The 12,059-nt window shown below is 49.1% G+C and overlaps 1 protein-coding gene across 2 annotated transcripts in view; it reads right to left on the bottom strand.

Moving 5' to 3' along the window:
• Nucleotides 1–8,351: 8,351 nt before the first annotated feature.
• Nucleotides 8,352–12,059, bottom strand: part of Kif3c (kinesin family member 3C) — a 43,020-nt gene continuing 39,312 nt past the window's right edge. Inside the window, exons 6-8 of one of the 2 annotated variants that reach the window (XM_004839124.4) lie at nucleotides 11,935–12,043; nucleotides 11,588–11,760; nucleotides 8,352–11,157 (exon numbers count right to left, since the gene is read on the bottom strand). In XM_004839124.4, coding sequence (XP_004839181.1) covers nucleotides 11,031–11,157; nucleotides 11,588–11,760; nucleotides 11,935–12,043 — 409 coding nt within the window. In that variant the 3' untranslated portion in view covers nucleotides 8,352–11,030. Of the gene's footprint in view, nucleotides 11,415–11,587; nucleotides 11,761–11,934; nucleotides 12,044–12,059 lie in introns of both variants that reach the window. The other variant, XM_004839125.4, reaches the window with a different exon arrangement.

Raw genomic sequence — 12,059 nt, 5'->3', positions numbered from 1 at the left:
TCATTTTTTACTTTGTTTGTTGGTTTGTTTTGTTTTGTTTTGTTTTGAGACAGGGTCTCACTATGTAACCCAGACTGGCCTTGAACTCACTATGTAGCCTAGGCTGGCTTCCAACTCATGGTGGTTCTCCTGCCTCAGCCTCCCAAGTGCTGGCATGACAGGCGTATGCCACCACATCCACTTTTTTTTAACTTTTTTGAAATAGAGTCTCAGTAAATTCTCATCGTCTTTGTAACTGTGGTACTCGGCATGATGCTTGGTCTGTGGTATTTGCTTCAGGTCCACATATTATGCCTGAGGAGGGTTCCCCAGACCTCTGCTGTGGTTCTTGCTGTTGATCTAACCTTTTCTAAAGTTCAGTGTCTTTTTCAAAGGAGCATCCTCCCAACACTTCTCCCATCTTAGTTGGGAGTTGACCTAGTCTTTTTTTTTTTTGGCACCGGGGATCGAACTTGGGACCTTCTGCTTGCAAGGCAGGTGGTGGAACCACTGAGCTAAATCCCCCTGGCCCTTGACCTAGTGTTTTCAATCTGAAAGTTTTTCAAAACCACTGGAGCCAGGTTTTGGGTTTTTTCTTTTTTTAAGATTCCAGGATTGATATAAAACAGAAAGACTGAGGAAGGAAAAGCCACTCTTGGTCAGCAGGCACTCGGATTAATGTAGTAAAAGTGGTACAGAATTTAAAAGAAAAGGGTATTATCCTGGTCCTCTCATGGGATTTGGCCCACAACTTCCTGATTCTCTGTGGAGGTCCTTGGCATAGGTCTACAGTTTTCCAAACTGTAACTAATACAGTTTAAGCCATAGTTTTGTTTTGTTTGTTTTTAAGCCATAGTTTTTAAGTATTTCTTTTACCTTTGAGCCCCTTCTTTAGGTTTATTTATATGTCACACTGAGAAAAGATTTGACAGGAAGGTGTCAGGCAGGGCTCTGGGGCCCAGCTGTGTTGGGCTGGCTGCAAGCTCGCCCTCACATGTGGAGGATGCAAAGGTCGCCATCCTGGTGCAATCTCCCATCATTCAACAATGGGGTTTTTTTCCCCCTGTACTGAGGATTGAACCCAGGGCCCTTTCCACTGAGCTACATCCTCAGCCCTTTTTCTTCTTCTTTTTTTTTTTTTTGGTACTGGGGATCGAATTTGGGACCTTGAGCTTGTGAGGCAGGCACTGGAACCACTGAGCTAAATCCCTGGCCCCCTTTATTCTTCATTTTGAGACAGGATCTCACTAAGTTGCTCAGTTGCTCAGGCTGGGCTTGAACTGTCGGGAGCATTTCTACGTAAATTTTTGGGGAAAATCATTTCATAATTAAAGTATGACTAGGGCCAGGGATTTAGCTCAGTGGTTCCACTGCCTGCTTCACAAGCGCAGGGACCCTAGTTCGATCCCCGGTACCGGAAAAAAAAAAAAGCTATAAAGTATGACTATAGCTGTCTAAGGCTCAGTGTTGCCTTGCCCGAGAGCTGGCTGTGGTGTGTGGAAACATAACTCCAGTCACAGCTGTGGCCTCAACGGCAGGATTACATCAGCTGAGGACATCCTGGTTCCTAGAGAACCTAGGAGTAACACAGAAGAGAAAAGTTTCACCCGGGGAGGAATGAGTTCCTCCCACCTACTGAGGTGGGAATGCGCTCCTTTCCGCCCTCATCAGCATGAGATTTGCATTGGTACAGGTTCAGACAGAAGATCGCCATCCCCTAAGTCACCCGATACTCCCTCCAATCACTGTGTCCCCAGTAAACAGTGGCCAGTTTAGAGAGTCCTTGTCTCTGCCCCCTCTGAGGCACTGACCTCCCAGCCCCCACATGCTTTGAATTTACCCGCCTCCATTGTCTCTTTTTTTTCTTTAGCCCTCGCTGTCTCCCTTTCTAGCCAGTTGAAGGAAATCAGCCTCCGATATTGAAGTTTGGATCCTCCTTCCTCACCCTCCCACAGTGCTGGGATTACAGACATGCAGCATCACGTCCAGACTCCGTTCAGCAATATTTATTGAATTGCTACTACGTGTTAGATGCCAGGGGCTACTTCCATTTTCCTGAAGTTTATGTCATAGGGGTGGAACCAGGGAGAGAAACAGTCCTCTTGTAAGCCACTGGTTCTCAAATTTCGATTTTCATCAGAATTCCCTGGAGTATTTACTAAAATACATAATGCCTGATTCCAAGGTCAAGAGTTTGGCCCGAGAATTTGTGCACTTAAGAAGTGGCCAGGGGACGATAGTGCTGGTCCAGAACCACACTTTGAGGAATACCTAGGTGAGCAATCAAGCGCATTACCTTCAGGTAAGGATAAGCACTGTTTAGAAAATGAAACAGTAATGGACCGGAAAGGTACTAGGGTGACCATGGGCTGGGGCACCAGGGAAAACCTCTCTGGGAAGCTGAGATTTGGTCTGAGCCCTGAGTATGCAAAGAAACCAACCCCTGAGGGAAAGTGCTCTCCAGACTGACAGCAAGTGCAGCGGTCTGGAGCAGAGAGCAGCAGAGAGCAAGTGTAGCGTATCTGAGGAACAAGAGGAGACTTTGAAAGTACCTATATAGATGCAGAGCATTTTGGGGGTTTGTTTGTTTGTTTGTTTTTTGAGACAGGGTCTCACTATGTAGCCCAGGCTGGACTTGAACTGGCAACGATCCTCCTGCCTCAGTCTTCCGAGTGCTGGGATTATAGGCGAGTACCACCACACTCAGGATGCAGAGCATTTCAAAGGGAAAAGAGTGACACATCATTGTCATACAAGTAGAAAGGAAGCAGATCATGGGGGACCTTGTAGACTACTATAAAAAGATTAGTTTGGGGGGCTGGAGGTGTAACTCAGTGGTAGAGCACTTGGCTAGCATGCATGAGGCCCTGAGTTCAATTCCCAGGATGGCAGTAATCAGCATCATCATTAGGGTGTGGTGGCGCACATCTGTAATCCTACCACTCTGGGAGGCTGAGGCAGGAGGATCGCAAGTTCAAGCCCAGCCTGGGCAATTTACCAAGACTGTCAGAAAATAAAAAAGAAAAAGGATCAGAGATGTAGTTCAGTGCAAAATGTTCAATCCCCAGTACCACAAAATCAATAATTCCACTTTTGGGCAGGGCATTTAGCTCAGTGATTCTGGCGCCTGCCTTGAAAACACAAGGTCTCGAGTTCAATCCCTGGTGCCAAAATAATAATAATAATAATAATAATAATAACTCTACTTTTAAAAGGGCAATGAAAGGGCTTTGTGGGGAGGTTTAAGTAGAGTATTCATATCACTTTATCTTACATTTTATTTGTTTTGTTTTGTTTTTTGGCATTGGGGATCGAACTCTGGACCTTGCGATTGCAAGGCAGGCAGCAGAACCAGTGGGCTAAATCCCCAGCCCTTATCTTACATTTTACATATAAATTCTTTGCTGTGAGTGTCTTTTTTGCTATCGTGTGACATACCTTGAGGGGTAGTGGCTGCAGGGATTGGGGGATAGAGGGGAAAGGTTGTATGTGAAATGAACAGTACAGCTAGGTGTGATGGCGCACACCTGTAATCCCAGCACTCAGGAGGCTGAGGCAGGAGGATCTCCCCAAATTCAAGCCCAGCCTGGGCAACTTAGCGACTTTGCGAATCCCCATCTCAAAATAAAACATCAAAAGTGCTGGGGATACAGCTCCGTGGGAAGGCCCGAGGATCACTCTCCAGTACCAAAATGAATAAATAAAACGTCACCATGATAATCTGTCACCTTCCTGAAGAAGTGAAGAACAGTCTACATTCTTCCTCAACCCAGATTCCATTTTCTGGCTGGTGACGGGTTTTGTGTAAGTGTGTGGGGGTGTTTGTGCGTAGGTGTGTGTTGGTTGACTTTTTTTAGCATATCCCCTCTCCTCTTCAGTTCACTTTTTAAGTATCCCCCGCCCATCGAATGGAATGCAGGGTTTTCAGCAGCTCGGCTAAGAATTATTTTCCCTTTGTGAAGCAAATGGAGTGTGGGCGGTGGCAGCGCTGCAGTTGTCTGGGGAGACGGTTGGGGCCGTGGGTCTCCAGGGCCTTGGTTGCTGGGAGAGGTGACTCACAAGTGTTCAGAGCAGCTCTTGCCTGGTGCACCAAAGGCCACCATCAGTTTTTTTCTGTGCAGTCTTTTGCACTGACTTGTTTTTATTGTTGTTTCATCCCTAGTGGAACGAAATGCAGTCAACACAGCGGATTTGATCTGACAAGGGGAAAGGGCCAGGAACAGCTGTAAATCGTCAGAACTGCGATCACAGAGACAGTCAGGCGGCCTGCTCTGCCATCCGAGGGAGCTGGATGTGGAACAGAAATCACTTCTGAGAAGGTCAGCCACACACTTCGAATCCCCTGGGGGAATTGCTTTCTGCCTTCAGCTGTACAATGCTTAAATAATAATAATATTAAAAGCTGGGAAGCTGTTTTTCCTGGTAAAAATAACACTGAAATTCTTGCAGCATCCAAGAGGATTCAAAGGTCAGCTCTAAGGTCCTGCTAGGCCACCAGGACCCGAGTCCTTGCACACCACGTGGCTCGGCCCAGCTCCTCCACTGGGGCTTCCTCAGCGCTGTGCTCCGAGGGACTCTCTGCTAGCTTCCTCACTGTGCACCAGAGGACTTAGTATTATTCTGGCAACTGTTCTGTGAGTTTTCAGTTATTTTTAAAACAAGCACACAATCAGAACCACCGAGGGCGCGTCTGCACCTAGTACGTCCGCACCTTTCAGGTCTGCTTCACCTGATAACCATTCCTGTGACCTTCCAAAACCACTGGCCTTTTCTTGGTCTACTTTTCCTTATTGCAAAAGGAAAGCTGTGGATATTAACCTACAATCATGTCGATTTTCTGCACAGGCTTCTATCGTGCCCATGTGCGGTTATAGTCCACAGGCAGACAGCCCAGTGCCAAGGCTGGCTGACGGCAGACTCATCACTACATAGCAAAGGGCTTATGAGATTCTCACCTCCATGAATGTTCACTGGAATTAACTAAAGGTGCTTATTGTTTTATTCAATAAATTTTATTTTATTTTATTTTATGCCAGCCCCCTCCCTTCCCTAGGTACAGAAGCTTTGTTTACATTTTTTCCTTCTATTTTTCCTTTTTCTTGTCCCTTCCTTCCTCCCCCCACCAAGGTGTCTTTTTAAAAGGCAGACATCTGCCAGGTGTGGTGGTGCACACCTGTAATCCCAGCACCCGGGAGGCTGAGGCAGGCGGATTGCTGTGAGTTGGAGGCCAGCCTGGGCTACATAGTTTAAGGCCAGCCTGGAATACATAGTGAGACCCTGTCTCAAAAACAAAACCAAAACAAAACAAGACAAAACCAAATGCAGATTCCTGGAAAATCCCCCTTAATAGTGGCTTAAAGCCACTGGAGTTTGTCTGGAGCCACTCACTAGAAGTCCTGAAGTGGACAGACCCAGGCAAGGCAGCCTGCCAGCCTCCTTAGGTGGCATGACCAGCATAGCACAGGGTCCAAAGCCAGGGAGAGCGGTGGGAGATGAAGAAAAGACCAAGAAACCAAGAAAGAAGGATACACACCAAGATTATACTTTATAGCTGGGACCAGGTGGGACCATAGCCTGAGGAGCTAACAGCTGCCTGGCGTCCAGCGCGCTCTTCAGTTATAGTGTTAGACAAACGAGAGAAGTGGAGTAACTCGTGCCGCGCGCCCCACATGGCTAGGCTGCTGTGATTGTCTCGTGATGAGGCATGTGCAGAAAGGAACAAGGAGACGTAATGCAACTGTCCCCGGGGGCTGAGCCGTCCAGGATCTAATCTATGCAGCAGAAGAGGGCAGGGATTAAGGTCCTGCTTGTTGCCTTAGGGTTACAATGTGGCTGCTGCCTCTCAAACAAGCCTGGCACAACCCCACACATTTGTCTACATTATCTTTTCTCTTTCCTGAGTCTTCTTCCTCCATGTGTCTTCATGGCCTACTCCTTTCTTCATGAATGTGCTCCATGCCACCTTCTCAGTGACGGCTGCACAGTGCGCGCACACACAGACCCTCACCAGTGGCTGGGAAGCCTCGGCCCCTCCCTGCTTTCCTGCATTGATTACCACCTGCAGTGCATTATGCTTTCCTTGTTTAGTGTCTTTCTCCCCACACTGGACTGTTAGCACCATGAGGACAGGGACTCCTGTCCTATTTACTGCTGTCACTGGCACATAGAACAGTGCCTGGAACATACGGGTAAGAGGAGCTTAATAAATATGTGTTGAAGGGATGAACGGACTTCCAGGAGGTGGATTTGAATTTTAGGCAAGAAAAAGAAAGGTGGAGATGTATGGGTGATGTTTATAGCTAGACGTCAAACTCTTCCAGAAATCCCTGACAGATTCCCACTGATCTCTTCTTAGCCAGAATCACATTACAGTTGTTGGAATGAGCACTTTTACCTGGGCATACACCTTCCCTTAGCACAGTCAGTAGTGATTGATTGATTGATTGGTTTCTTGAGACAGGGTCTTGCTATGTAGTCCAGGCTGGCCTTGGAGTCCAGGCTGGTCTTGAACTCGGGATTACAGGTGTGTGACACCACACTCAACTTTGTGGTTATTCTTTTTGTTTTTTGTGGGTATCAGACTCCCAGAGGATGCTAGGCAAGTGCTTTACCACGGAGCTACCCCCAGACCTCACAATTATTTTTTAAGGAAGGAGAAGAGAAGAGTGGATATCAGAAAGTCACCCTGTAATGTCTACTACATAGGTTTACCAGGGATAATGATTTTGCCACAGGTAACCTCTCGACCACATGTAAGAAGAAAAACGGCTGGAGGGAGGGGATGAGCCCAAATTAAAATTACCTTAAGCGACCCTGAGTGATGGACACAGTGGCTAAGAAGCCAAGAACATCTCTTGTACTGGCTGCCCACAGCTCACTCTGCATCCAGCCCAAGTGCCATTGCCTCCACCCCACCCTGCCCAGTGCTGGGGACCGAACCCAGGGCCTTGCAACCACTAAGCTACCCAGCCTCAGGGCCCTGCCGCCATCTTTTTAGAGAATACCTTTATTCTTACTACTACCGCCACGAGCACCACCCATTCAAACGGTGGGACTCTTGGGTTTCATTCCTACATCCTGTCCCCACCAGACTGACCCAAACTGCTGAATCAGAGTCCCATTTCCATGAGTTGGGCAGGCGTGGTGTGACTGTCAGCAGGGAGCCTCTGACAGACAGGTCTTCTGTGTCATGACCTGGGGCAGCTGAGGAAGAGCACAGACACCGCAGTGTGTGAGCTAGAGGGGTCGTGGTGCCTGAATCCTGGGCTAGGTTATTCCTGTGTCTTGTTCTGTCCTTGTCCTTATTGAGAAACTGTTACCGAAGGACCCAGGCCAAGGGCGAGCGCCTACCCTGGCTGCTTTGACAGGGCTCTGGAAAGCCATCTGTCTGCCCTGTGCATGTGATCCCACAGCTAAGGGAACCAATGGGTGGTTTTAAAATACAACCAGGTCTGGGGATCTAGCTCAGCACAAAAGGCCTTGGGTTTGAGCCCCAGCCCTACAAAAATAAATAAAATAAAATAGAACCCATAGGTCAAGGATCTGGAGAGCTGGTTTTATTCCCAACCTTGTCAGTGGAGAGAAATCACTTTATCCCTCTGTCCCTGGCTCCCACTACTTGTGAAACATGTAGGGGACTCTGAGTTTTCCTGAGCCGTCCAATGGCTAGAGAAGTAGTGTGACAAAGAGGAAACCACACAGGCTTGAGTCTGGAAGTACAGCTTTGTTGCTGTTTCTTTGTGGTTTTGTTTTTGAGATCCAGAGGACTCACTGATACTGTGCTACTGAACTACATCCCCAGCTCTTCTTTTTTATTCTGAGTGAACTCCACTCAGCTGTCCAGGCTGGCCTCACACTGCCTGCCTCCTGCCTGGAAGTCCCTCCAAGAAAGCCACCAGCACGACAACCACTGGGTGAGCCTCGGTGCCCCTCAGGCTCAGAGGTTGAGGCTCTGGGCTTGTTTGTTAGCAGTAGCTACTTTTTATTTCCTCTAAGGCCTTCACATTACAGAGAACCAAGTCTGGTAGTTTTCTGGTTTGTTTTTTTCTTTATTTTGCGGTGCTGGGGATGGAGTCCAGGTCCTGGCACATGGTGGGCAAGCGCCAGTCTTTTAAATGACTTGAATTCAGCATGCCAGGCACACCTGTGTGATTACCAGGCATTATTTCATTATTTCCTGCTTTAACACCTCTTGGCTGAAGAGTGGGGGGCAGGGGGAGGTATGACACTGACCGCATGTGGCCAGTTCTTTCCCAAGGTGCCAGTAACTGCAGCTGGTCCCTGAACCCCTACTGGAAAAACAAGGAAACAAGAGAAGGAAAATAATGAAGATGGCAGTAAATGTAGGAAGAAACAAATGAAAGAGACATAGGTAAATAACTCCGCAACGATACTCATTCCTTTATTGTCAACTGTGTTCGTTTGGACAGGGCTGGGGCCTGTGGCTGCAGGCAGTACCAAGCTGCAGTGCACTCCTGCTCAGCAGAGGCCTCCATCCTAAGTCAAGGGGACAGAAGGTAATGTTCTCTCTATATATTTGTATATTACATATGTCCTGTATAGTCATATGTATAGAGTGACAAGAATGGGCCACTGCATTAACTGTTGTCCTAAATAAAGACCATAGCAACAAACGTGGAAATTTGGTCCTAAACAAGGCCCTTATTTTGTCAATCCAATGTGTGATACATCAAAAGAAAAGGAGAGAGAGAGAAGAAGAGACTGAGACCCAGCCACCCCCAGGGGCCCTGTTCCCGGCACATCTTACGTTGAGTGTCATGTCACACACACACACACACACACACACGCACGCACGCACGCACGCACGCACGCACGGACACAAAACCGCAGGCAGGGGGTTCTCCTCCGACCACACCTTGCGCCCAGCCCTTAGACTGGGGGTGGTGAGGTTGGGCGTATTGTGCTCTAAGACTGTGAGGGACATGTGAGCAGACAACGCAGCGTCAGGTGTCCAAGGGAGAAATGGGCCGACAGGTGCTGCTTCATCCCCAAACGAGACAGAGGTCAGCAGGAGAGGCCGCACCACGCGGCCCTGGAGGTCTCTCAACGGCCAGGCCTCTTGGGGGACCACCACGCACAACTGCCATCCCAGCCACAGTCAAACCTCTGATCTGAATCCTGAGTCTCAATTAACCTGTCAGGCTCTGATGAAGACAGTGATTTTCCTTGAAGGACAGGAGCAAATGGCGACTGAGTGGCTCAACCATGTAGTCCGGAAATTACAGCAGAAAAGAGAGCATCGAGGTAAATCAAACAAAACTTGGATCCTCAGAGAAGGACCTGAATGGTGCAAGAAAGACTTCTCTCCTGGAGGGAAGAGCACGTCCGCCCTCCTGTCATGCACCAAACCAGAGCAGATCTGTCAGCTCTACCCAGCGGCAGGACTGCTTTCAGTCTAGGGCCAAGAGACTCCCACCCTAAAACCCTAACTCGACATTACCTCTCACCCCTCTGCCAAAATGTGTACTACAAAGGTAATCAAGGTATTGATCTTATGTCCTTTGTATTCAAGAATTTCCTAATTTTTCAACCAACATAAAATTATATAGCAAACTATTAAATGTTTACAGCAGAAATTACAATACCTTCTATAAGAAATCTGTGTATTTATCAATGTTTTCTGAGTAGATCCAAGGACTCTACTCAAAAGACAGAGAAAGGATCAGGGATATATTTCCAAGAAGCATATTAGGAAAGTATGGAGGAGCCCAGTGTCCCTGTGGAACTGAACGGGTTTTTGTTTTGTTCATTTTATTTTATTTTATTTTTTGGTACCAGGGATCAAACTCAGCACCTTGCATTTTTGAGGCAGGCAGTGCTAAATCCCTGGCCCTTGTTTTGCTTATTTTTGTTTGAGACAGGATCTCACCGTGGAGCTCAAGTTGGCCTGGAATTCTCTATGCAGCCCAGATGGGCCTCAAACCTGCAATTCTCCTGCTCCAGCCTCCCAAGTGCCGCGATTACAGGTGTGTGCCACCATGTCTGTCAGAACTTGATAATTTTAACTCAAATTTAACTTCTAAAAAAAAGGTAATTTGGGCCAGGGATTTAGCTCAGTGGTTCCGCTGCCTGCCTTGCAAGCACAAGGACCCGAGTTCGATCCCTGGTACAAAAAATAAAAAATAAATAAAAAAGGTAATTCTAGGCAATTCTGTGAGGCTGGATATGTGTAAAGGCATTTTAAAAACTAAAGGATGAAAATTTTTGTCTTGCTTGTAGAAAATAAAGTCATTTTTTTTCCTTGGAAGCAATTTACTTATCACCTGCATACCTGGAGACATGGTTGCCTCCAGGCTGGCTCCATACCTGACTGTCACAAAGGAAGGCAGGAGGGATGAATTTCATCAGTGGTAAAGAATGGGTCTGTTTTCAACAAAATAGTGCACCAAAAGTATGACTGGGAAACAGGGCTAACAGACAAAGCTAGCAAAGATTCTGCCTGGCTCTCTGTTTCCTGTGCTGAACACAGAGGGAAATTTCGATACCTTGGTTAGACAGGGGTACAATGACCCTGGTCCCTTCTCGGCGACCTGGGACCTGTTGGCTGCAGGGGACATCGGGCACAGCAGTTAGAAGACACATCTCACAAGTGAGGGGTTGGTTTGACGACTTGTTGACCAAAGGAAGCTCGCAGAGGGCACAGAGACCAGGAGACCCAGAGGAGGAACTTCCCTTGATGACCGTCTACCCGTCCGGGTCCACTTCCTGCGGTCCCGACATGGCATCAACCGCTTGGTTCATGACTCCTATCCAAGGCTGGGAAGCGGGCAGGAAGCTGGGAGTTCTTGCTGAAGCGGCTGGAGCGTTGGTGAGGCCATCGGAGTCCTTGAAAGAGCCGGACAGGCTGGAAGAGGTCGCCTGAGCCCAGGGAGTAGAGACAGCCCTGTCTGCCAGGGGCACAAGCTCGGCACTGCTATGTCTCGTCCTCAGCGGACACCTGGGCAGCTTTCTCGTCCCAGAAAGTACTTAGAGGATGCTAGAGGCGAGGGCAGAGATGGAGACGATGGCGGGCGGTGAACACTGCGCGGTCCTCAGGCACTGGCGCCTCCCTTAGGGGCAGGTGACACAGGAGGCGCTGGAGGTCTGACCGGGGTTTCCAGTCTGGAGCGAAGGAGGCTGCGCAGTGGCCACAGCGGCCCGGGCGGCTCCCGGCAACGCCTGGCTCCACGAATAAATAACAGGAATTAAATAAAGGAGGCGCAGAGTGGCACCCCGTTACACACACGCACGCGCACATGCACGCACACCCACACGCACACCAAGCTGCAGGGGGGATGAGCCGGGCTGGCTGCCGGGCAGCCCGACCGCGACCGTGAAGCTGTCACTCGCGGTCCACCACTGTCGCGGGGTGCAGAGGCGCGGAGGCCAGGGAGGCATGTGTGGCGGAGGGCGGAGGCCGCTGGGGACTCTGGCACCTGCAGGGTTGGGGACGAGGGCAGTGGGCAGGGAAATGCAGGAGACAGAACAGTCAGGTCTTTACTTTCCCTTCCACAGCCCATTTGGGTGCCAGCAAAACCCTCGTCAGCCTCAACCAGCCGTGCAGTCCCCTGCCTGAGCCCACCGCTCCCCTGACCACGGTGGTACTGACCAGGATCTGGACTTCCGGACTTTCGATGTGGCGGGTCTTTCCAGAAAGCTGTCCAACCTCATGAGCCTCTCCATGTGTAGTGCACGGGGGTCTTGCTCTTGGTCATGAGAAAACTCCATTTCAAAGATAGCCGGAGGGGACACGTCCAGCTCCAAAAACATGACATTTTCAGCCTGTGACGCAATCACGTGTCAGATGTGAGCAGTGGGCTTGGTGACTGAAACCTTCCAGGTGCTCAGTCAGTCTCAGATGCTGGCCCGGGCAGGGACTTAAGAGGAAGCAAGGGCTTAGGCACCCTCTCCCTTGGGTTTCTCTTCCCTCCCAGCTTGGACTTCCCAGCTTCTTACCCTGTACCTGGGGTGGGACCCCATTGCTATGGCAACCCGAGCATACTGGCTGATAGGCCTCTTGTAGCCCACTGCGGATGTTGGCCGCTTCTTCATTTGGCTGTTATTCCTGTAGGGAAGAGGGG

Source organism: Heterocephalus glaber, unplaced genomic scaffold, assembly GCF_053883595.1.
Source record: "Heterocephalus glaber isolate CG9 unplaced genomic scaffold, H.glaber_assembly_v1.0 deba00001457, whole genome shotgun sequence".
Taxonomy (NCBI): Eukaryota; Metazoa; Chordata; class Mammalia; order Rodentia; family Bathyergidae; genus Heterocephalus; species Heterocephalus glaber.
This window is presented reverse-complemented; position numbering and strand designations above follow the sequence as displayed.